Source organism: Electrona antarctica, assembly GCF_951216825.1.
Source record: "Electrona antarctica genome assembly, chromosome: 14".
Classification (NCBI taxonomy): domain Eukaryota; kingdom Metazoa; phylum Chordata; class Actinopteri; order Myctophiformes; family Myctophidae; genus Electrona; species Electrona antarctica.
In genome coordinates, this window is record NC_136795.1 from 43,210,321 (window position 1) to 43,237,419 (window position 27,099).

Genomic DNA, 27,099 nt, shown 5'->3' on the forward strand with positions numbered 1-27,099 from the left:
GTGTGTGTGTCTGTCTGTCTGTCCTCTCCTCGGTCTGCGGCGTGTGTCCGTCCGTCCATCCATCTATCCATGTCAGGTCCGTCCCAATGACACAGGATGTGGTGTCAGCGACGCACGCACGCACGCACGCACGCACGCACACACGCACGCACGCACGCACGCACACACGCACGCATGTTGCTATACTTGTGAGGAGTCAGACATCGACGTCTTAGGACGCCATTGAAAGCGGACGCAAATGCCTGAACAATAGGCACACACACACACACACACACACACACACACACACACACACAGACACACAGACACACACACACACACACAGGACATGCTTGCGGGCTTAGAGGGAAGTGCATACAGAAACGAACGCACGCTCGTAACAATAACACAAAAAGTGCAAGCACAGTACATACAGTCCTGGCTCCACATGGACACAGATGTGCACACAGCGCAGCACCGACACAGACCCACGTTTAGTCTGGCTCTGTTGCCACCACAGCATTTAGTCTGAGTCTGGTCCCTGCACCATGTGGTGGACAGTAACTAGAAGTACATTTACCTAAGTACCATTTTGAGGTATTTGTACTTTATTGGAGTATTGCCAATGTCAATTTGTACTCCGCTAGATTTATTTTAAAACTTGAGTTATAGTTACTTTACGGTTTTATTATTATTATTAGTACAAAACCTACTGTACTTGAACCACTTCAGCCATATATATACACATTTCCGCTATCTGAAAATAGCCATTGTGAGCCTGTAGATTGAAATGAGACTTTCTGCACAATGAGTACTTTCTACATTTGGTACTTTAAGTACATTTTGTTACCAGTACTTTTACTCGTGCAGATTTTGAATTACGGCCGTTTACTTGTAAGTATTTCTACATACAGTACATTGCATGACTTTTTCCACCACATCATTTACGTAGTGTGTGTCTGTTCCCTCCACCATGTGGGCCTATATACTCCATCACAGCTGATGACGGCCTGTCATCAGGGGGGTATAAAAATAAATCCGATTCTTCTCCTCAATCTGGGCAGCGTTTTTTTCTTTTCTTTTTGGAAGGATATTGATAGATTGATCACTTGGTATAAATGTGGATGGTTCAAGCCAAGCCAGCGGTTGCATTTTAAAGCATGCAATTCATCACAGATCAATGCCAAGTGCCATGATTGCTGCTTACTGCCTTGCCTTGCCTCTGTACTATAGCTTCTATCTGTTTAATCCATTTAGGCCTGACCTCGGAATTAAAAAAAAATCTTCTAAATCCTCCAGTTTTCTGAAATAAATATTTTCACGATTTTTCAAAAATAGCAGACCTGCAAGCTTGTAGCGCGCCACTCGGTGGCGCGCTATGAGCTTGTAGATCTGCTATTTTTCAATAGCTAAATTATAACATAATGTTTAAAACACCAAAAGGGGTTCCCGCCCCAAAATGGGTTAAAGTGTGTGTGCATGACGTGTGCACGACTTTCAGATTTTAATGTGAATCTTGGATCGCTGTCGACCTGGAAGTGTAGACCTCTGTTGTGCCAAGGGACATATATGTGCGTGACACCTATAGGTCCTCTTTATAAGTGACACCTACACAGTGTTCTCTAGATTTACGCTGAAGAAGGCTCTCGGGCCGAAACCTCCTTACTGTTGTTTGCTGCTGGGGGGGAAACAAAATAAAACTTTAATCCTTCCAGGATACTATACGTGAGTGCTGGTATTCTTTTCTATATAGACTGTATCTTCCAGAACCGTGCACCCGTGACATTATGACGTGGAAATACTCAACCGAGTGCTTGCTTTTGCCTTCTTCTTCAAGGACCCCCACATTGACATGTATTTGGCCAGCGGACGCCTGCACATCTGAAAATACCGTAGTTTGTTGTCGACATAAAATAGAAAGAGGTTTCAAAATAGCTGATGTACACGAATGCAGTGCATGAGTGCCGCGCCCTGTGAGATTGTACATCTGCTATTTTTGAACAGTAAATGGTAAAAATGGTAAATGGTGCATTTATATAGCGCCTTTATCCAAGGCGCTTTACATAGATTGTGCATTACATTCACCCATTCACACACACACATTCATACACCGATTGCAGCGGAAGCCATGCAAGGTACCAACCAGCACATCGGGAGCAATTTGGGGTTCAGTGTCTTGCTCAAGGACACTTCGACATGTAGACAGGAGGAGCCGGGATTCGAACCGCCGACCCATGGATCATTGGACGACCTGCTCTACCTCCTGAGCCACAGCCGCCCATATAGTGTTATACAGTCAATGTATAACATATGGATAAAGGGGTTCAAATGATCGTGATGCTGTATTAACCCATTTTGGGCGGGAACCCCTTTTGGTGTTCTAAGCATTATGTTATGCCGGTACTTTAGCTATTGAAAAATAGCAGATCTACAAGCTCATAGTGCGGCACCGAGTGCCGCGCTACGAGCTCGTATAGGTCTGCTATTTTTGAAAAATCGTTAAAACATCGTTAAAATCGTTAAACTTTTTAAACTAAAATATTTGCTTCATGGGGGGTCACTGGAACTACATATTTTGAGATGGGGATCCGTGGCCCAATAGAGATAATTCTGGGGGTCCTTGACATGAAAAAGGTTGAGCACCACTGACAGTGGTGCTCAACACAACATGTCAGTCACAACATGTCAGTGGTTCTATGTCAGTGGTTAGGATTTAAAAGCCTTTTTTTTTATTCGACCTCAGTCTAAAATGGGTTAACACATTTGGCTGGAGGACCCCCTGGAACAACCCCCCCCCGAGGACCGAACCCCACTTTGAGAACCACTGATGTGTAGATGTCTTTTTTGAGGACTCATCATATCATCTTAACCAAAATAATGTCTGCCAAGTATTTCACTTGCATCATGCTGAGCTATACGAGAAAGTCTGACTCTGAACAGGTCTTCTCTCTCTCTCTCTCTCTCTCTCTCTCTCTTTCAATTCAATTCAATTCAATTCAATTCAAATAGCTTTATTGGCATCAGTGTAATTAATTACAGTATTGCCAAAGCATAAAATGCAAAAATAGAACATTAACTTTCACAATACAATATGCTACTTTTGTCATAATGATCAAATGTGTCTGTGGTGTGTGTGTCAAGATAGTGTTGTTTCCTAGGCCTATTTGTCCCTCATTTTGTGACATGCAGTCACATACTGTGCAGCCAGGTGTGCTGCAGGTCCCTCTCCTAACAGAATGAGTAGATAGGACTTCTTGTGTCGTCCTTTCTCTATGGCCAGACTGTGGTCACTCATTCTGTATTTGGTCAAGATCGGTCTCTGCTTTTTATCTTTGACCGTAAACAGATACTCTGCCAGTTTATATTCATGTTTTAGGGCCAGATAGCAATTAAGTTTGTTTTGAGTTTTGTTTTGATTAGTCCAATGTTCCAGATGCTGGTCTGAGGTTGAGGCTGGACACTGTTGGGTGGTAACTGATCAATACATCCCAGGACTAGTTGACTCTTTTGGGGTTTCATCTCCTGGGATTGCAGGGCCTGGATCTGTTCTCTCTCACTCACACACACACACACACACACACACACACACACACACACACACACACACACACACACACACACACACACACACACACACACACACACACACACACACACACACACACACACACACATCAGCAGTGTGCTCTCTCTCTCTCTCTCTCTCTCTCACACACACACACACACACATCAGCAGTGTTCTCTCTCTCTCTCTCTCTCTCTCTCTCTCTCTCTCTCTCTCTCTCTCTCTCTCTCTCTCTCTCACACACACACACACTGTAGCAGCAGTAGTCTCTCTCTCTTTATCTGCATACTGAAACTGGGGACATTTAACTCCTGAGCTGCAGGCTCTTTCAGCTTCCCATTCTTCTTGGATTAGACTTGTGTGGCTTGTGTGTCACCAAAGTCTTTATTGTCTTCACGCCTATAATATCTCTCCTCTCCTCTCCTCTCCTCTCCTCTCCTCTCCTCTCCTTGTTGTCGCCCCCCCCCCGCCCTGCCCCACCCCCACCATGTTGAAGGGATTAGCGGTAGAAGTGTTTACCTGCCGTCAACCCTGGCTGTCATCTCCCAACATGAGGCTCGGCTCGAGAACAAAAACAAAACGGTCTGGAGTGCCCGGAAGACGTCTAAAATAAATCACACTTTAAGTGAGGGGCGCCTGGTAATGTTTGTTTAACTGCTGTAAACCCACATTGTGGACAAAATCTCATCCCACGACCCACGATAACAAAATATTCTTTAGTTTTGGGTCTGAGAGGCAAAAATATCATCAAAGAGTACCACAGACGAAAAACAGTCTTAAGTCCAAATTTCATTCTGACCCCTCCACGAAAAGGCCTTGTTGTCCTGAACCCTTATCTATCATTTATACATTATGGATCAATAGTGTGGACTGAGTAACCATTGAGTAACTGTGGTACTCAATGGTGGCCCGTGGCTCAAATGCCGAATAAATAATGGACCCCGATATGAAAAAGGTTGAAAAGCACTGCTGTATAGATGGATTCGTTATAGTTCTCAGCCCCGGTGACGTGACGGCACGGGTAAAGAAAGTCACCGGCGGCGGTTCTTTCTCGCTCTCTTTCAGGTGTTTCTTTTTTAGGGCCTCTCTGTCTTCCCTGCGTTTAATTTAAGTCTTATATAATCACATGACGGAGGAGTGTGTTAGTGTTTGGCGAGGGCGCGCGCACGTTTGATGACAAGCGGAGCGGGGATAGCTTACAGATCGGCGGTTCTGAGTGTTGACAGAAAGGGCTGCGTCAGGACGGAGACGAGAGGGGGGGCCGGCGCCGGACGGAAACGGGGGGGTGCCACACACACACACACACACACACACACACACACACACACACTCGCGGTGCCTTGAAGTGGCCCCCGAGGTGCGTTCTCTCTCTGTAAACAGCCAAACGTTCTATGCGGGAAGACACACTCTGGCGGTTTCGTAGCGCCCGAGACCTTTGATGTTCTCCCTGCGTTGTTTATGACAGATGGAGGCCAGAGGTCAGAGGCTGGCACCGGTCATGTTCTGTTATGAAGAAGGTTGAACTATATATATGTGCGTGCGTGCGTGCGTGCGTGCGTGTGTACTTGCCAGATGTAAAGGTGTTTTTTCCTTCTCTTTCAGATTGAAAACCCCAGGTATTTGCGAGAGAAGCCCATCCCTCTGTCTCCGGTGAGTTTGTGGTCGGAGACGCGACTTAGACGACCGTGTTAATTGTGTCAGCAAATTCTGCTTTAGTTTTAGTCATAATATTTTGAACACAATTCCATTTATTTTAAATATGGTTATAGTCTAGTTTTTGTTGACTAAAGTCAACTAAAACTACAGTTGTTTTAGTCAACAGAAGTCTATTTTCGCAGGCTGGTGTCGATTTATGATCAATGATCAATGATTTATTACTTAACTTTGTGCTGAAAATATAGCAGATCTACAAGTTCACAAGCGTTGTGAGCTTGTAGATTGGCTATTTTCGAAGTGTGCCGCCCGCGTAACCAAACCCAAACTAGCCTCGGAAACCCAGACGTTTTTATTTCCAGGGAGAGAAAAAAAGTCTGGGGCCGAGTCCACTTCAATTCGGCATAGAGTAGTGCAAACATCGCTCACTCTCTGCTGATTTCTGATCGTCTGCACCTTTGTTAAATTTGACGCACACACGTACACACACACACTCCTCTCTCTCTCTGTCGCTCTAATTAATTAGTCTCATGTCCAGCAGCTGTGCCTAGTTTCTCCCGGCCGGGAGCTGCCTATGCCATAAAAAGCATAGGTGAGTTCCAGTCTAAACACAAACTGACTTGTCTTTTAGTTCTACTGGATCTCTTCTCCACTAGTCCCTCCCTCACATTTTTGTCTAGTTTTATCTGTTGACGAAATATACTCATATTTATTTTATTGTATTTGTTTTATTTGTTTTAGCGTAGTTTTTATTGTAGTGAAAAAAGGTAGTGGACGGACATTTGCCGTCATAGTTTTAGATCCCCACCTTATCAATCCATTGAATTGTCAAGTTGTCATGAATTGTCACCCATTCGTCTGGGCCCAGTAGGTCCCTACTGGCCTACCAGGAGATTCTGGTAGACGCTGTCAGCCAGTTCTATCGTTGACACCATGTTAATGCCTGTGCTGTCACGTGAGGGTTAGGGGGTTAGGGTTAGAGGGTTAGGGTTAGGGTTAGGGTTAACCCTAACCCTAACCCTCACGTGACAGCACAGGCATTAACATGGTGTCAACGATAGAACTGGCTGACAGCGTCTACCAGAATCTCCTGGTAGGCCAGTAGGGACCTACTGGGCCCAGACGAATGGGTGACAATTCATGACAACTTGACAATTCAATGGATTGATAAGGTGGGGATCGGCTGAATTGACACTGCGACGTCGACAGCTTTGCCTTTGAATCCAACAGCTCCTACTGAACACGTTTACCATCTCCCTTTTTCTCTCTCCATCTTCCCTCCTCCCCTCATTGTGCCCCCCCCCCCCCCCCCCCCCTCCATCCCTCCCTCTCTGCTGCTAGATCTTCAAGTCCAGTGTGGGGGGGATGAACAGCACGTTGTTGGATGAGCCGGTCTCCCTGGTCTTCACACAGAGCAAGGAGGTAAACATGGCCGCTCACTGACTAAACCTGTACAGCTCCTTTTTTAGACGGGCAGCGAGTGACGCAATTAAGGCGCTCTCGCCTGGATCAGCGACAGGTCCGCTCATGAGGGCCTGTCGCGGGACGCGTATAGCGTGTGAAAAACACAAAAGCTCACCACAATCCAGGTCTTATAGGCGACCCGCGGGGCGTGTGCACGAAACGAGCACCTGGTAGCGCCAATTTCACCGGGGACCGCGCGCTGTAAAAGTTGCGGAATCGACTCTCAACTTCTCTGCGTGCGTCCAAAATAAACACATCGGGAGCAATTTGGGGTTCAGTGTCTTGCCCAAGGACACTTCGACATGTAGACTGGAGGAGCCGGGATTCGAACCGCCGGCCCATGGATCATTGGACGACCTGCTCTACCTCTTGAGCCACAGTCGCCCCACGACAGCAGTGGTTCAGGGGTAGAGTGGCCGGATGGGAGCCATGAGGTTCCCAGTTCGATCCCGGGCTCCCCCAGAGCTGGTGTCGAAGTGTCCTTGAGTGAGCAAGACACTGAGGGCAGTATTATGCGTGTCTTAAGTACCAGGTCTTATGACTTAACTTAAGAACTGGAGGCTCAGTCTTACGACAATATACACAAGAACATAACGACTATAGTGCAAACAAACAGTAGAGCAATGTGCTGTAAAGTGTCAGTGCATACATTGCAAGGTCAGCTGTTCGGCAGCCTTACTGCCTGGGTTGGTGGGGGGGGGTACCTGTTACTGACTCAATTGGTACGTGATTTGATGCTCTGGTATAGCGTGGGCGGGATGGCTGGTGTTGAATGACGTTGTGGGCTTTTTTCTTACAGCGATTAGGTGTAGATGTTGTGGAGACTAGGTTGGTTGGTGCCTTGCATGGTTTCATCCGCCATCGGTGTATGAATGTGTGTGTGGCCGTGTGAATTTAATGCACACATCTATGTAAATATCACTTTGGATAAAAGCGCTGTATAAATGCACCAGTTGCCATTTTTACCTGCATGTACTATCCGTGCTCCTATATTACATTCTTTATGACAGCATCCTCGCGTACGGCGCTGTCGTTGTTAAAAAGGACCGAGAGGCCGGTTGGTGCTTTAAGAAAACAAAAAAAAAATCGAAGAGGGGAAAAGAAAAAGCACTGGGCTTGCCTTGCAGCGATGACAGTTTTTCCTTATGTGGACTTAAGCTGAAAATCACATTCTGAAAGCACGCTTTGAAGTCCCGACCATCCACTACCACTCACACCACACCAACCCCCGCCTCTCTGAGTCCCCCCCACCCCCCACTAGTCGCCTTTACTCGCACCGTTAAATATAAAACTGGGCATGACTTGGCTCTAATAGCCGTGGCTTTTCATGTCTCCCCGAGGGAAAGCACTCCACTCAATTAGATCAACGAGAGAGAGAGAGAGAGAGAGAGAGAGAGAGAGAGAGCACAAACGCTGACTGCTCTGTTTCTGAAAGGAAGAGGGTTCACTCACTCTATCTCTCTCTCTCACACACACACACACACACGCACCTCTAAATGTCTAATCCTAACCCCAACCTTGAATGTTTTTCTGATTGTAAACCTACACTTCCCAGATCTTGTATTATTTTTATTTTTACCTAGCCCCTCCCATGCCCAGCTTTTAGTGTGCACTGTGCATGTAAACACAAACAAACTTAACATTAAGTGCCATTGATAAAGAATGGCCAGTTTCGAGTGTTCGAGTGTAACCACAAACACTGAAGACGAAGGTAACGACACAAATTGCGATAGGCCGGAATGAGATGACGTATGACGATAAGAGCGCCCCTCACTTCACAAGGGTGTGATTTATTTTCACCATAAAACAACCATTTCTCTTGTGAGGACTTGAAGTGTCTTCACAACGTCTACGTCTCATATCTGTCCATACTTGTGGAGACATTTGGCCCTCGCAAATATAGTCACGCACGCACGCACGCACGCACACACGCACGCGCGCACGCACGCGCGTGTGCATTCACATGACTGCGTGTTCAATGGGAGTTCAAACAGACTGCATAGTGACACAATTAGCTCCAACGCTGTGTGCGGACGAGCAGAGATGAAAGGCCCACAGCCTCCAGTGTGAAGTAATGGCATGTAATGGCAGCGAGATTGCTGGCGTGCAAATTGTGTTGTGTGTGTGTGTGTGTGTGTGTGTGTGCGCCTGCGTGTGTGTGTCCATTATCTGTGAGCGCATTTCATTTTTTTCCCACGTGACAATTTGACTATATGCTTGTCTTTCATGTACCATGCCGTCGCTCTCGGGCACAACCTTGCATCTTCACATTTCTCAATGCTTTTATGTCTTTCTTCATAAATCAATGCCCTACTTTGTCGCACAAAAGCAGCAAAAAAATCAGCAGATCTACAAGCGTGTTTCACCGCGACGCGCCGTGAGCTTGCATATATCGGCTTTTTCCGGTCATTTGGAAAAAGTAAATAAATAACTGAAAGTGGCCAAGTGTGTCATGTGGATTTCAGAAATGTTTAACCAATGAAAAAGTATCATCTTGTGACTCACCGCAGGGAAGAGGGGGGGAGTGTTGGGCCGGGAGGAGTCAGATCAGATGAAGGCTGTATATGTCCTCCCGGTAGGCGCTCCTCACCTCCCCACACACAGGAATGTGTCTGGGGAGCAATCCATTGGCATATGACGACTACATCTATCTATGAATGCACCAAGTCTCTGTGTGTACGAACAGTACGTACCGAGTACCGAGTAGATGCTAATCATGCCATGTTATGATGAGCATTAATAAATAAGCGTTAGTATATGAAGATACGGTTGAAAACGGGTGTAGTGGTCCGTTAAGCTTTGTAAGAAAGGTACAGACTGCTTGCAAAACATTTACGTTGCTGCATTTAGTCACGCGTTTGGACATGTTTTTTGTGGTTTTAGTTCATACACTAGCTCTTAGCTCTTAGCTAACCTCTGATCCAATTCCACCATTCGAGTCCCAGTGATGACAAGAACCAGGAAACCACCTGGTTGCAAAAAACCCTCGCATCTCTCTTCCTGTATCGTTCGACTTTAGCGCCGACCGCCATTGCATTTTCTATTGAGTCGATGCATGGTTTTGGGATTTCCACGCTATTTTTTTCTTCGTCATTAATGGATCCAGACCGTACTGAATTACCACTAGCTTGCATAGCGTCTTGAGACTTGGACTGAGGTCCAAGACGTGCAGGTTTCTATTGGGTATGGCGTGACCATCATTGGAATAGTCTTCTTTAAATCCTCCAAAGATGATGACACAATCTCCCACCATGCAACAGCAGCCATCACTAATACAAAATGGGTAATTCTCAATGGGCTGTATTTTAACATCAGTTATTATGGTAGTACTTGGAGAGCCAGATATTTTCTGTGCTGGTATTTGGTATAAAAAGGGTTGGGAACCCCTGCCTTACAGGACTGTGTGTGTGTGTGTGTGTGTGTGTGTGTGTGTGTGTGTGTGTGTGTGCGTACATGCGTGTGCGTGTGTGTGCGTGCGTGCACCAGTGCACGTGTCTTTTGAACTCCTGACATTCTAGATGTCCTGCCTCTCCCATGCAGTGACTTGAGTCGTCATCAGCAATTAACCCATTCTGACCTGAGATCAGATTCTAAAAATGTCTTCAACATCCTGACAGTTTTCCGAAAAAGCTATGTTTCTATGTCAGTGGTTCTTCGATTTTTCAAAAATAGCAGACCTACAAGCTCGTAGCGCGCCACTCGGTGGCGCGCTATGAGCTTGTAGATCTGCTATTTTTCAATAGCTAAAGCATAACATAATGCTAACACCAAAAGGGGTTTCCGCCCAAAATGGGTTAAAAGGGTGTTAGGTGGATTTTCGGGAACGCCGAGCCCTGGAGCATTATCGAGCCATGACCACACACGTGCACGGACCCGCTCACACACGCTACATTTTTTCTTTTTTCATATAACTAATAATGTACAGTGCTACAGACACACTTGCTCGCTCGACCTTGTAGATAAGCTATTGTCGCACAACACCATTGTGTAAGTATAAGTATAGTGCTGATTAGACTAATCATTTTAGTTTGTGTACATTTGTCAATATAAAAAAGGTGCTACAAGAGATTATTCGTTGAATCTGAAAAAGTAATCCAAACGGTAATCGAGTCACTATCTGTATATCACTATATCAATCAATATTACAGCTCTGTAACCAGAATCATAATCGTCTCTGGCTTGTGGAAACATCATGATGTCTAAAACTGTTCTAAACCTTTTCGGGATTCACATACAAAAATGTGACCAAACTTGACATGTCATTGGATTTTGTTCGTGTCATATGAAAGCAGGGAATCATAGCTTCAAATTGACATATTGTAGTAAATCAGCGAGTTGAGAAAACAGGCTTGAATGGTTTTCTGTGGACTCTTAACATTACACCTAGCTACGTGTACATGTTTAAGCATTTATTTCATATTTACACGTCAATTTCAGCTCTGACATTTATTTCAGACATGCTCTAGTATGTGAAGAGTCTGCCTGTGCTATTATAACTTGTTCTCCTCTCCTGAACAGTTAGTCTTGCCGCCATGACTGTCTCTGTATCAGAAAGAGCCACACATGGCAAAAGTGGCAAATCTACACGCTCAAATGCGTCACACGATTCGAGCATGTGGATTTGCTGTTTTTGATGATTTTGCGTGGCGCTCTGGTATGATCAAGTGGGGACGTTAATGTACGTGTAAAAAAAAGAAGCACAAAGCCTAACGATATGGAGAATGATGAGAGGTTTCTGCCCAACAACGACCATGTCATCTTTAGCAGACATCTCGTCTCATGCAGCGCTTCATGTGAACCGTGGAGGTCTCTCTCTCACCCCCAGAGATCCATCCCGCCATCGCGTGGCTGATGTCTCGCCACAAGTCCAGGAAATCACTGTGACATCACTTCCCTCTAATCCCCCCCAAAAACCTAGTGTGAAATTTAGCCCAGGGTCGAGGCGTGATCCGAGCCACATGTCGTTAATCACCACGGCACGCACGCACGCACGAACCGCACGCACGCACGCACGCACGGCACGGCACCGCACCGCACGCACGCACCGCACGCACGCACGCGCGTGCATTTTATCAGCCAACTGATAAAATGTAAAGTGGTTAAAATGATTGTGATGCTATATTAACACATTTTGCCACAAGGACACCCAGGGGGTCCACGCACCCCACTCAATAAGAACGCTGACTGTAACTTTTCCTATACGGAGCGATTCATGACAGCCGAGAAGAGACGTCACCACAAGAAACCGCTGTTGCTTTGAATCACTTGAGTCATGACTGTTCAATCATGTGTGTTTTTTTTCTATAGCTTGGGGGTGAGTTAGGCTTTCAGGAGTGTCTCGCTGCAGAAACGCCATATAGTCTCCGCTTAATCCCTCAACAACGCACCCAGACAGCACTCGGTGCTCACACCACCACGGCACGGCACGGCAGCGCTACAGCTAAAGCTACACCCACACCCGTGCATTGGGGGAATTCAATTAAGTGGCGATGGATGAGTCAGGCGTATAAGGGAAGAGTTTTGTGTGCACACCACTACCAGACAGCTGTTAGTTTATAGTTGAAAATTATTTTTTACATGAACCCCCTCGTTCTTGTATCTTTATATTCTTCTTTATTTCTTGTCGTAAAAGTCATTGATACAATGATGTGTAACTCTGTTCAGTGACAGACGAAACAAAACAAGATGAACCCCCGCCATTGCAAACACACATCCCTGCTTCTCATGACGTGATATTGTCCTTCGAATAAATATGCCGCCCTTCATTTTTTGGAATCGATATTTCATTTTGTACCATTTTTTTTTCATTTAGCATGTCCAATCTCGACCCGTTCCAGACTCGCTCTCGCCACGATCGCACTGCATCAACCAGCTTTTACTTCTGCAAAGTAGACTGCATAGCACATAATTAACCCATTTTGGGTGGGAACCCCTTTTGGTGTTAGCATTATGCTATGCTTTAGCTATTGAAAAATAGCAGATCTACAAGCTCATAGCGCGCCACCGAATGGCGCGCTATGAACTTGTAGGTCTGCTATTTTTGAAAAATCGAAGAACGACTGACATAGAAATACAGCTCTTTCAGAAAACTGTCAGGATGTAGAAGACATTTTTAGAATCTGATCTCAGGTCAAAATGGGTTAAGGCTATAGGCGCTAGAGTTCACTGATTCTCAATGTCGCGTCCAAGGACCTCAACTGGTGCCAACGTCATGGACCTGTAAGGGTCCATTTGGTTCCTATGTGAAATAACGGATAGGGCGACACATCATGCATTAGAAAGACAATACCAGCCGAGTACGCACTTGTGAAAGTCTTACCGCATGATGTTGAATTGGCTTCTATTGCAAGGGAAAATATGTGCTCACACTAGGGCATTAAGCAACTAGTCGACTAGTTTACTAGTCAACTAGTACCAACAAGGTCGACTAGTAGATGTACTAGTCGACCTTGTTGGTACTAGTTGACTAGTTGATAAAAAAAAAGTTTTTTTTTTTTTTTTTCTAGTAAAAATTACTAGAAGTGAATGCCCTAGCTCACACGAGTTATCAAATACCGTTATTGAAGCGAGCATCTGAAAACCGTTTGGGGTTTCACACATACTGTATGTTAAATGAAGTTACATTTCCTCATAAAAACCCTCCCTCTAGTGACGTGATTACTGTGGGATATGCTGTCAGACTGATCAGATAATTCAGTGTGTGTGCGCACGTGCGCACTTCTGTATGCATTTGCGCACATGCACACGGACATCGTCGCTGTCGGGCAGAAACCTCGTATCTCAAAGTTTCACATTTTGTGTTAGTTTTTTGCATACCTTTAGACACTATCATGTATGATACATGAGTGAAAATAGCAGACCTACAAGCTCACAATGCCTCACAATGCCTCGCATCGTGAGGCATTGTGTGCTTGTGAATCTGCTATAAAAAATAAAAAAAACGATAAAACGTTTTTATTTTTATTTTATTTAAAGGACCACTTCACCACAGAGGTCCTCACTAATAATCAGGATAAAATGGCACGATTTCTTTCTACTCAGTCTGTGTCTCATAGGAGGGCTGTGGGCAGTTCAGAAACCGTCTTCCAGTTACATCATCATTAGGCAGATTTTTTTTTTAAACAAGATTTTTTTACAAAAATGTTTAGATTTTCATTATCGTGAGAACGATGGCTTACATTTTCGCATTGCAACTTTTCAGGACTAGAAAGCCTGCAGTTTCTATTAGCTTGTATTCCCCATCGATGATGTCACTGGAAGACGGTTTATGAACTGCCCACAGCCCTCCTATGAGACACAGACCGAGCAGAAAAAAATTGCGCCATTTTTTCATGATTATTAGTGAGGACCTAGTAGATAGGTTGAAAAGTGGTGAAGTGGTCCTTTAACGAGGAACAGTTTTGGACATACATGGTTTTCCACCCCAGAGCAGAGATACAGTGTGTGTAAGTGCGCTGTCATCAAAGTGACCCTCATCTCTGCCTCTCCCCCCACGGGGCTATAGTTTCTGTTTCCAGTAAGCCTCGTGCGGCTCGTTGGGAAGACCCACGTGTGAAGTTCCAGGCTGGCCCAACACACTAATGGCCACAGCTTAACTGTGAGGATCAGTCCCTTTGCTTCCCAGATGGCATAATGATGCAATCTCTTTGGGGTCTCTTCATCTCCTCTGGGACATCGTGCTCCACTCGCGGGCTCTCGGGTCTGTAACTCAAAGGAACTCGCTCTTATCTGATGGTTTTACAGTGCTTAGAAGGAGGAAGATATAGTAAGACATTGAGCCTTAAAGTTCTGCTTTGGAACATCGTGGCGTGGCACAGCTGTAAGCTGGCAAACTGCACGAAGGAACCCAGACATTGTATTTGTGTCTGAGATTGCATAAACGTGCCATAATGATTACGCTACTACTTGTGGCTCTGCCTGCCTAAAGCTATATATAGTATACACACACACACACACACACACACACACACACACACACTGCTGGTCTACAAGCGTAAATTGCAATGATTTGCGATCTTGTGGATCAACTGTTTTCAGCAAAGATTTTGTGTAGAGCAAAAACATGAGGGGGACTATAGCATAGAGCCCTGGGAGATTCCGTTCAACTGTTTGTACACCAAAGATGCGATTTATAATCTCTCTGCCTTGTGTGTTATCGGGGGACTGCAGGCACTGAGAGGTCTCTAGGACTATGGTTTGCCTCCTGCCTAGTTTCCTCACCAGACTGTTTGTCTGTGCGGTGTGCATGCGTCCATCCTTGTCCACACTTGGCCTTACTCTGGTGTACAGTAGGGCATTCACTTCTAGTCATTTTTACTAGTCGACTAGTTGTTTAACTACCTATTATGTACAAAATCGGCCTACAAAATCGGGGGGAAAATAAATAAATAAATAAATAAACTTTCTTTTTTTTTCTTATCAACTATAGTCAACTAGTACCAACAAGGTTGACTAGTGGATTTACTAGTCGACTAGTAAACTAGTCGACTAGTTGCTTAATGCCCTAGTGTACAGTATTTGAGTCAAGGGAGCCTTCCCTGCGTCTGTGGTGTTGTCTTGGATCTGTCCTATATCGAGTCTCTCTTCCTCTTCCTCCTCTTGCTCATTTGTAAGATCTGTGTAGCTTGCTTGGTGCCCTCATGCGAGTGCTGCGACAGGGGTTCCTGGCCCCTGTCGCCCTGCCAGTCTTTCCTTGAGGTCAGCGGTCTCTTCAGCGGCGCCACCGACCTTCCTCGGTTGCCATCCAGACTTTCCTCCTCCAGTCACTGGTTGCCCATGGAGTTCTAACTAAGTATATACAGTTTATAGCAGGGTTCCCCAATTCATTTTCCTCAAGGGCCATATTTTGACTAGGGTACCAGGCTGGGGGCCGAGTCCGCACGCACAAGGTCGAGGTCTTGCCCTGAAAATTCATTTTGAGGGCAAGACCCCATTTGAAAAGGATGCCCAGTTTGACATGCATAGGCTACTGACCCCCATTTAATGCCATTTATATCTGGGACACCCTTTTTTTTCATGGGCCACAAGGGGGCACTCCACGGGCCGCAAATGGCCTGCGGGCCGCCTATTGGGGAACCCTGGTTTATAGTGTCGAAGTTGTTAGAAGGAATATCATTTATTTACTGAGGGTTCTCTGTATAGACATACTAGATAGATGATGTCTATGCCTTCTTTTTTCACCCAAACCTAGCGTATTTTCAGGAGAGAACACATAAAAGCAACGTGTTGGTCAGAGCACACACGCATACATACTGTACACAGCTGTTGCTCAGTACATAACAGGGCCTGTACTGTACATGGACTGTCCTCCCACCGTGTTTACAGAGGAGGAACCATTGTCCCAACCCTCGTCCGGTTGAGGAGAAAGCAACTCACAAACGCATCCTTGCTTCGCAGAGTCCTGTGTGCACACTGCACAGATGGTATAAAGAACACCGTATTCGCCTTCCCGCCCCCACCTCACTCACTCACTCACTCACTCACTCACTCACGCACTCACTCACTCACTCACGCACTCACTCACTCACTCACTCACTCACTCACGCACTCACTCACTCACTCACTCACTCACTCACGCACTCACTCACTCACTCACTCACTCACTCACTCACTCACTCACTCACTCACTCACTCACTCACTCACTCACGCACTCACTCACTCACTCACTCACTCACGCACTCACTCACTCACTCACTCACGCACACATCCTCTCAACAACACTTTATGCTCTCAGATGTGAAGTGTCATAAAAAACAACCAGAAACATGGCATCTTAACAGCTCACACTATATCTCAGCACCGGCACCGTGAAGCAGAGAAGGAGGAGGAGGGGTCCATGGCATGCAGAAAGCCACCCACCCAGCAGCAGCAGCAGCAGCCCGGGCTGAGTGAAGGCATCTCCCAAAGCCTTTAGGTTTCAGCGTGACGTTCTTCCCTCCCTCCCTCCCTCTCTCCCTTCCTCCGCTGACACCTTTTCTTAAACAACTTCCAAACGCCCCTGATCTAGTTTGACAAACTTTCTCCAAAGAGCATTTGAAGAGGTGATGAGAAGGTGACACCACACACACACACACACACACATGTGTTTTTTTGGGGGCGGGAGGAGGAGGGGGGGGTGGGGGTGTGTGCTGATGGAATTTGCGCTCAACGTTCTCTTCCGCGCTTCAATCACCCCCATCTTTCTCTCTCTCTCTTTCTCTCTGATCTCCTGCATTTTTCTCTCTTTCTCTCACATGTCAGCCTTTCTTCTCCGACAGCTCCGCTGTGGTCCTGTGGATTGCACAAGAAATGGTGGTAAATCAGACAACATGAGAGGCAGGCCAGAAACAGACGGGAGGCTTCAAGTTCACAGGGCTGCTTTTTTTTGTTACTCCTTTTTTTTTTTCTTTTCTTTTTTAAGGGGGAGGATATATAGCATGAAAGTGCATACTTGAAGTGCGATGAGGAGGAGATGCATCTCCCTCAGTCATATATTTCTGTATTTCTTTAAGCCCGTTTATGTCTCAGTACCAGCAGCACACATTGGTATAGTTCTGATCTGTCGTAACGTGGCGCTTGGGAGGAAATACGTGCAGAAGGAGTGAGCTGCTGGGACGAGCCGTCGTTGGCGTCTTAGCGGAAAACGAGCTCTTGTTTTAAGATGTCACAAGAGTCCCACCGCCGTTTCAGTCTGATGATAAAGTACAAGTATGTTTTCCCAACAGCGGGGAGTCTAATGACAATAACGCTGGCTTCCATAGCCATATACACTCTGTTTATATTAGCCTCTGCATTTTACCATTCCTAACTATTAGGAGCAGTGGGCAAGTTGCATTAATACATTACAGGCCAGTGCCCGGGGGGAGCAGTTATGGGTTAAGTGTCTTGCTCAGGGTCACTTAGACCGAGGAAGAACCAGGTTTCTATGGCAGCCTCTCTCTGCCCCTTCAGCTATGGGATGCTGTCCCCCTCTGCTCCTTCAGCTATGGGACGCTGTCCCTCTCTGCCCTTCAGCTATGGGACGCTGTGCCTCTCTCTGCCCATTCAGCTATGGGACGCTGTCCCTCTCTCTGCTCCTTCAGCTATGGGACGCTGTCCCTCTCTCTGCTCCTTCAGCTATGGGACGCTGTCCCTCTCTCTGCTCCTTCAGCTATGGGATGCTGTCCCTCTCTCTGCCCATTCAGCTATGGGACGCTGTCCCTCTCTCTGCCCATTCAGCTATGGGACACTGTCCCTCTCTCTGCTCCTTCAGCTATGGGACACTGTGCCTCTCTCTGCCCCTTCATGGGACGGCGTCCCTTAACCCTTAGAAGAGCAAAGACGCCAATTGGCGTCATTGCTTATATTCTGTAAATGAGCAATGACGCCAATTGGCGTCTTTCTCTTTTTTGATTAATCTAAACATATTAATATGCTCCGAAGCGCTGTTTAAATTCCTGAGCTTATATTCCAACTACATTACCCAGAAAACCCGTGTCACGTGACACACGTGTACGTGTTGCCATTGGAAGCTGGTCCCACCCCCTGTAAACAGTGGGAGCAGAGGGAGTCTTCATAGTTTTCATTGTTTTGCCTGTTTTGCCGTCTCGCCCGAGCGATTTTCTAGCAGAAAAAGTTGAAAGCAGTACTATTTATTTGAGCGAGTTTTGTGGTAGTAGTATTGATCCATACGCGTCCCAGTCGCCTTCTCCAGGCGGAGTAGCCCTGGTCCAGTGCTTACAGCGAGACTCGCTGCTCCCTCCCTCCTTTTTTCATTGTCTCCCCATCGTCGTCCGATGAGCTATACCGGGAAACCATTGAAGAAGACGATCAACCCGGAATGTTTTGAGGTAATCTTATTGTAGAAAATGCCCTTCTATAGTGATCAGAAATCATAAGATGATCGCTACAAATAGATGCTTGGATAATTACTACTACTAGTCAGATCATGACGCCAGAATGACTCACCAGTCACCACGATGCCCCCCAGCCATTAGCCAGCACCTTTGGTGCTGGCTAATGGGGGGGTTGGTGCATTGGTGCTGGCTAATGGCTGGAGGGGGGGTTTGGTGTCGATCGGTTGGTCGGTGCAGTACAAATGTATCTTAGCAGGCATGCACGCATGGCAGTACAATTATTTTATATTGTAGCGTGCCTTATAGGCGATCTGATCTTTAGAGTAATGTTCGCTCCTTTTATTTACTGTCTACAAAGACGGAGAACAAACATGCATCGTTTACTGAAGCAACGCGTGGTTACGATGACCTTGCTACAAGGATCGGAGGGGGGACGGGGAGTGAAGCTAACAGTAGCGTATTATATAAGATCTGTATGACGTTTCATTGACGTCTGAGCTTGCATGATAATCGCATTCATTGTATATTGTATACAATCATGATTGTACATTGTTTAGTGTGTCTCCGTGTGATGATGATGATGACGATGATGTCAGATAGCCTACGTCCCCCCCCCCCGACTGGCTATTGGCCGGGCTGACTACAGCTAAATGTTTATTTTTATATATTTAGAACTGGCATCAGATGAGGAGGAGGATGATGATGATGATGATGATGATGATGATGATGAAGACGAAGAGTCAAGACTGCGATGGAGTTCTCCGACACTGAACCGGATGCATTCATTCATTTCAGTTGTTGTTTTTTTTAAATTTAGCCTACACACACACACACACAGTCAAGAACAACTGGAATGCAGTGGTTTGGGGACACTGGGTAGTTTGGGGACAACTGTTTTGTATGTAGGCCTATTTATTTTCTGTAATATTTATAATTGTATTATGTTAGTAGTCATACAAAATAAAAGACGCTTTTACAATGAGTTAGACCTGTCATGGCTATTTTGTTCACTATTCTGAGGTTTATGGTTTGACTAAGCGAGTTTCAACTGTGATTTACTCTGTAACGGTAGATGGTAAGAACCCAATTTTTTGTTATAATACAGTATACATTCAAGTCTATATTTTGATACATATCATGGGCACCAAGTCATATCAAAACAATGTCCTTGGATGTGTTTTTTATCAAAACTGTGTTTCTTCGTAACAGGTTTTTGAGATTAATGCATGAATATACAAGGTACTGGTAAGACTATGTAGACATGGTATATATCAAAATGTGCGTTAGAATGTCTACATTTACCCAAAAAAGAATTTGAGTTTCTATCACGTTCCAATGCAGAGCTATGGGAACTTTTAGCTGGATAGGTCAGATTGGTCCTGACTGACCATGCTATTTATAGATGGCAAAATATCTACAGTGGTACATGTGAGAAACTTTTTTCTTTTTCTTTTTTTAACTAGACAACTCACCCTTTAAAATGAGATATGGCATGGGTGTGTACGCCCAGCAGAAAAAAAGTTCTTTAGAAAATAAAACTTCAACTGGTCATAACTTTTTTGGTTGTCCTAGAAAATGCAGGCTCTTTTAAATGGCTTCCAACACAAGAACTAAACATTTTATCAACTCAGTTCATTTTTTTCCTGGAAGCAGACAAGTCAAGCTTTCTCTGAAGGTCTTTCGTTGTCACACATTCACAACAGAGAATTTTCAATAAATCATTCAAAAACGCCATTCTGCCATAGAGAAGTCTACAAACTATATAGAAATCCTTGAAACTCTCAAAGAGTTAATGGCTCTGTTGATCAGAACACAAACAAGACTTTGCCTCAGGCTGTTGTCAGACACACACACACACCAACGCACGCTTGTAAACAAGCTATGCTGTTTGTCTCCCCGGCCCGGCACGCACCGTGACTCACTAAGACACCAAAACATTGACTAAACGACCATGCGTATCAACATCAAAGTAGAGCCCATTCATCTTCCCCATACATACCGTAACCAAACCGTTGCATTGTGTTTTTGTTTTTGCTCCAAAAAAAAGAAACAAAAAGGTTGAGAACCACTGAGGTAATTTAAGGACTCTAAAAGTAGGGGTGCACGATTATGAAATTATGAACGATATCCGATCTCCGATTATTTGCAGGGTCATATCTGCCGATACCGATTCTGACTGATTCCGAGATTATACAGAGGACCACAATGGAAACAAGCCTAGGCCCCATAGGGGCTTGGCCCAAAGCCTGTTAAAAAAGTATTCAATCAATAAATAAATAGCATATACTCATCATCTCACAAAGTTTACATGATGTGCAACCAGAGGATGACCTCTGTACTGACCCTGTCCGTGGCTTGTTCTCCGGGTCAGGATGACCTCTGTACTGACCCCGTGGCTTGTTCTCCGGGTCAGGATGACCTCTGTACTGACCCTGTCCGTGGCTTGTTCTCCGGGTCAGGATGACCTCTGTACTGACCCTGTCCGTGGCTTGTTCTCCGGGTCAGGATGACCTCTGTACTGACCCCGTGGCTTGTTCTCCGGGTCAGGACATCCACCTAAAGTCTGTACAATTTACAATTTACAATTTAGGCATTTAGCCGAAGGTCGTCGGCAATGGCGTTAAGCGTCAGTATCAAAATTAGGCTTCAATTGACTTTAATTGTCGGCAATGGCGCTGAAAGTATTGGATTAAGAGCGACTTACATTAAGCAAGAACAAAAAGCATGGGAATACATCACACATGTAAAATACATTTATCGCGAAACATGCGTAAGCTAAGAACGTAACTAGAACATATCTATATAATGACACTATACATATAAACTATAACTAGAACATATCTATATAATGACACTATACATATAAACTATACATATATGCTATACTATGCTGTACATATATACTATATATACTAAGTGCTATGACTACATACAATGCACTTATTGTGCTGTCTACATGACATGCTATAAGTCTGTTTCAAATGCTATATAAGTCTAAGAAGTGCTGTCTAAGGGGGGGTGCCAACGGTTTCACTTACACAAAAGATGTCTAAAAAGAAAATCACACCTGCCTGTGTGAAGTGAGGGGCACTCTTATCATCGTACACGTACATCATCATGATGTATAATAGACACTATATGTGCTATTTGCTCAGACACTGTGACGTAAAATTCTCCATTCATTGTCAATGGCAATTTAATGTTTGTGCAGGACAAAGTTTGTGGACAGACACCAAAAGCTGGATGTACTGTAGGAGGGCTAGCGTACTATAGCGCCCCGCAAAAAAAAGAGCGTTGGATTTGGATTTGATTACCTCTAGCCACTTCCATCCCTAGACGTGGTGACTAGGGTTGGGATTCGGAACCGGGTCCATTTCAGACCCGGTTCCGACATTGCGGATCCGGAGCCGGTTCCATCGTTTTTTTATTAACGGTTCCACAAACGGTTCTCATCAGTCGTCATTTAGCTCCGCTGTGTCTGCTTGCATGCAAGCAGACTTAGCAGAGCCTGGGGTGACGTCACCCCACCTACGTGAGTGAGTGAGGTCTGGGAGGATACGCCCACTGTTCTGTCTGTGCATTCAGCGACCGCCGCGGAGCGAGTGGGACAGTGGGACAGTATGTCGAAGAGATCTCCAAAGTGTGGTTATATTAACAGAGAGGGAAATGACTGAGGCTGAGCACGCAAAGTGCAATACATTTGATGCTATAGTTGCAAAGGTTGTTGCAACTTGTACCACGTCCACATTGAGAAACATCTCAAAATCAATATGCCTACACGAGTGCACATCGCGTTTGTGAGCCATGCGGAAAGCCGTGCCCGCTCTCCCCGCAGCTCCACCACAGCCGACGGGGGACGAGGATGATGCAAGGCTGGTTTACTTTCCCCAGGCTAGAAAACTAACGTCTACAGAGCTTTTCATTAGGCGTATTGTACAACTGTTGTCAATGGTGTTAATTTAGAACGCCAATGACTCGACGTCTTTCTGTCTGATATTTTATGAATCACGTTAACTATAGAGCCAAATCAATTTGTCTGCACGTATTTTTACAACTTATAAGCAACTCAACTGCTTTTGATTTGGCTCTAAATTAATCGCGTGACTGTTGAGAGCCCAGCCTTTAGGTGCATATACCTCCATAGATTGATTACTTTATAAACAGTTTGCAGAAAAAAGCACAGGAACGTAGCCTGACAGTTCAATACAAGGTCTGCTAAGAGGATTTTATAATCCAAGAAAGCACTATGGCTTGTTTCCATTAGGGTAAGGGGTACTTCATATAAGATTAATCTGAACATTAAAGACAACATTAGTCACCAAAACAATATCATTATTGCAATGTACAAATTGCAATATACAGTACAAATTGCAACAATTATATTGTTGTGGTGGCTAGCTGCTGCTGGAGGTGGTGGTGAAGTTTAAATAATAGTGCCACCTCATAATTGTAAAGTGCATTTTCAATAATTGAATGAATGAATTTGTGTTTATTATGTACTTGGTTAGGTTAGTTATAATATAAGCATAATCTATGTCAGAAAAAAAGGGGAAAAAATAATATTAGGATCCGTTAAGGGAACCGTTAGGAACCGGAACCGTTAAGAGGGATCCGGGAAGGATCCGGAACCGTTAAAATCCTAACGAATCCCAACCCTAGTGGTGACCAGTGTTGTTTTTTGGCAGCACATTTCTATTTTACTTTAGCCATATAGGGCCCTATTATGCATGTCTTAAGTACCAGGTCTTATTACTTAACTTAAGACCTGGAGGCGTGATCAATGCCATTTGGCTATTCTGAGTGGCCAAACAGCATTGACCACGCCTCCAGGTCTTAAGTTAAGTCATAAGACCTGGTACTTAAGACACGCATAATAGGGCCCATAGTCTTTGGAATGAAACTTCATTTAGTTTTAGTCATATTTTAGTCACCTGGAATGTTTTAGTGTTAGTCTTGTTTTAGTCGACTAAATGTCATAAGATTTTAGTCGACTAAAATGTATTTTGGCGGGCCTTGATGGCGTCGTAATGGCTGATTTTACACTTGTTGAAAATAGAGGATCTACAAGCTCACAACGCATTGCGCTGCGACGCGTTGTGAGCTTGTAGATCGGCTATTTTCAGCATGCAACCAAGTGTAAAATTAAATGACTCATACTGGATCACTTGTCCACTAGTGACTAGTCCCCTCCTAACATTTTAGTCTAGTTTCTATCCGTTGACGAAATTGTCAAAACATTTAGCTTAGTTTATAGTCATAATAGCTTCGTTTTCATTTAGTTTCCATTTAGTGTTTGTCGGTGAAAAAAGGTAGTCGACGAACATTTTTCGTCTTAGTTTTAGTCGACGAAAACAACACCGGTGACACAGTAGTGTACCTACTGTACCTACAGTCTGGTAGATCTCGCTGACTGCCGTGTTCCTCCAAGGGGAATCGGATAGGTGAGGAGAAGACCCTCCATATCACTGTTGGCTGAAACCAAACACCTCCACTGTCGTGTGTGTGTGTGTGTGTGTGTGTGTGTGTGTGTGTGTGTGTGTGTGTGTGTGTGTGTGTGTGTGTGTGTGTGTGTGTGTGTGTGTGTGTGTGTGTGTGTGTGTGTGTGTGTGTGTGTGTGTGTGTGTGTGTGTGTGTGTGTGTGTGCATGCGAAAGTATATGAATAGTTCAGGGAGTGCTGTTCCAACATGCAATGACAACGTTTGAACTTTTCATCCTCCCAAAAATACCAGAGTACACACACACACACACATATACACACACACACAGACACACGTGCGCACACCACACACACACACACACACGGAGGCTTTCACTTTGCTGAGCCTGCCACAAAGTGATAGGAGATTTCGTCACAAACACATAAACAGACGTAAACACGCTGCGCTGTACGGCACATGTCTGCTCCACACGTCGCTTTGAAGCCCCGTGTCTGCATAAACACGCTTTCAAATGATAATGAGCCTTGATTCATCAACACCACTGTCGTGTCTGTGTCTTTGTCCGCCTTTGATTTACCCTGTGTGTGTGCGTGTGTGTGTGTGTGTGTGTGTGCGTGTGTGCCACATGTATTATTTGTGCATGTATTATCATACTATACTTGAGAGGGCCAAAAGTCCCCACAACTATAGTAGAATGTCATAGTAGTCATTTCAAAATGCTAGGAAGGGGACTAGTGGACAAGAGATCCAGTAGAAGTCATTTTACACTTGATTGCATGCTGAAAATAGCAGATCTACAAGATCTATATACTGTATATATATAATTGGGTTGATAAATACGTGGGCCTACTTACTTATTAAAGAGGTTATTTAAATTGGCGATTGCTCACGTGCACTTGTATGTGCGATGTATTTTAGAGTTAAACATGGTTTAGTTTTAGATTTAGTTTTAGATTTAGTCGTGTGCCAGTTTCAGCTTACAGTAAAAATGGAGGAATGGCAAAACGTATTAAAAATAGCATTCATAAAATTGCCTTCCAAAAATGTTGATGTTCTCTCATAGTAATACAAACCTGTGTGTGTGTGTGTGTGTGTGTGTGTGTGTGTGTGTGTGTGTGTGTGTGTGTGTGTGTGTGTGTGTGTGTGTGTGTGTGTGTGTGTGTGTGTGTGTGTGTGTGTGTGTGTGTGTGTGTGTGTGTGTGTGTGTGTGTGTGTGCATGTGCATGTGCACGCTTGCTTTACTGTGGTTTTCGATATCTTGCATATCAAATGAAAACTGCCTTTTCTTCTCTTTTCCTTTTTTCCTTCCAGGAATTAAATATTGTGGCACGTGTTGCTATGCAACAAATACTCATGCATGAGTATTGGTTAATATTGCTTAGCAACCACAATGTATTGAACATAAATCAAAACCTAAAACACCTGAGGCTATATACGGCAAACGTTTATTCTTTTCTTTTTCCACAGCTGTGTCACCGCCAGTTTCTCACTTCTAGGTTTACCTAATTAACCCATTCTGAGCGGGAACCCCTTTTTCGTGTTTTAAGGATTATGTTCTATTTTAGCTATTTAAAAATACAAGCTCATACAAGCTCATAGCGCGGCACTGAGTGCCGCGCTACGAGCTTGTAGGTCTGCTATTTTTGGAAAAATCGTGTAAATGTGGCCCAAATGTTTGAATATATTCTTTCAGAGCCAATGTTTTTAACTCAAATGGCGGCCAATTACATTGACATTACATTACATTGTCCTTGACATGAAATATTGAGAACCACTGCTATAGAAACATGAGGTCTTCAGAAGATTCTCGTCATGATTTAGAAAACCTTTTTTTAATTTCGACGTCAAGCCTAAATGGTTTAATTGTATTGTGTTTGTTGTGCTTCCAGGTGGACCTGAGGACCAGGTTGCTGGAGGCCAAACACCAGGAGGAGAAACTCACAATGCAACAGAGCCACGACGCAGATGTGCAGAACGTAAGCACGACAGGCCCAACACGCACACTTAGCTTTTTATTATTATTATTGTTGTTCTTCTCATGGCTCAGACAGTAACATCTAACTATAAATGCACCAAGTCTCTGTAATCAAGTCTCTGTAATCCACGTATAGCTCGAGAACCGTTCGCCTCAGATTTAGACACACGCGTTCCACACCCCCCACGGGGAGTGCAGTGCCCGGCCGTGAGTCGGTGGGATACACAGTTGTCCAGAAACACCACGAATGCCTCTGCCCAGGTTCTGGAGAGGGCCCAAATCAGCCAATTGGTCACACCTGATCACCCCTAGATCTCCATATATGGAGCTGGCCTCCTGTACTGACATCTCAATAATGTTCTGACATCTGCATAGACTCCATATTTGGGCATGCCTGATAAATAACTCCATATCTGGGCATACAAGGCGCACAGACATAATAACATTCCAAGTAGGCCAGTGCAAACTTAATAATACAGTTATTATACGCTCAGTGCACTTTGACTTAATTTATATTTACTAGACCGGTGGTCCTCAAACTCTTTAAATTCGGGTCACTCTTGTAAATAACTTAGTGACTAAGTGACTTACATTGATAACTAGCACATTACATCATGTCACATTGCGGTACGCAACATATGGGCATACAATGGACACAGACAGACTTGTTTGTTGTATCGTGTCGTGCATAAGGAAACTCACAAACAATGCATTGTGATGCCAAGCGTGGTAAATGTTGCATCTATCCTATTAATAATTTAGTCAGTCAGTCAGTCAGAGTACTTCCTTAGCATAGAGCAAGACAGCTGCTCGCTTTCTGCGCCATCTCACAACGCACGGACCGCCTCACGGAACCTATAGCACCGCACAGCCCTGTCCTCCAACCTCAATCTGCCCTGCATTGCCAAACATTCTAACAATCATCTTAATTAAATTAATTTGCGTTCATCTCCGTACATCTCCCCGCAATCACGTGTCACCAGTGAAATGCATGTTGGGACGGACACAGATCAATACTGGGACACACTTTTCCGCGCAACAGACCCACACGGGTAAACAATTCTGAACATCATTTTGCTGTTCATATATTCAGAACGGATAAGGACTAGTACCTATAAATGCACCAAGTCTCTGTACGTACGTGTGTACGTCTGTAATCCACGTAACTCGAGAACCGTTCGCCCCGCCGACTTCAAACTCGACACACGCG

General features: G+C 44.7%; 1 protein-coding gene across 1 annotated transcript in view; it reads left to right on the forward strand.

Moving 5' to 3' along the window:
* cep112 (centrosomal protein 112) overlaps positions 1 to 27,099 on the forward strand; it is a gene marked incomplete at its 3' end in the record, with an annotated part of 173,272 nt that overhangs the window by 35,056 nt on the left and 111,117 nt on the right. Inside the window, exons 7-9 of the mRNA XM_079520878.1 lie at positions 5,147 to 5,194; positions 6,539 to 6,619; positions 25,804 to 25,890. Of these exons, the coding sequence (XP_079377004.1) occupies positions 5,147 to 5,194; positions 6,539 to 6,619; positions 25,804 to 25,890 (216 nt within the window). The remainder of the gene's footprint in view (positions 1 to 5,146; positions 5,195 to 6,538; positions 6,620 to 25,803; positions 25,891 to 27,099) is intronic.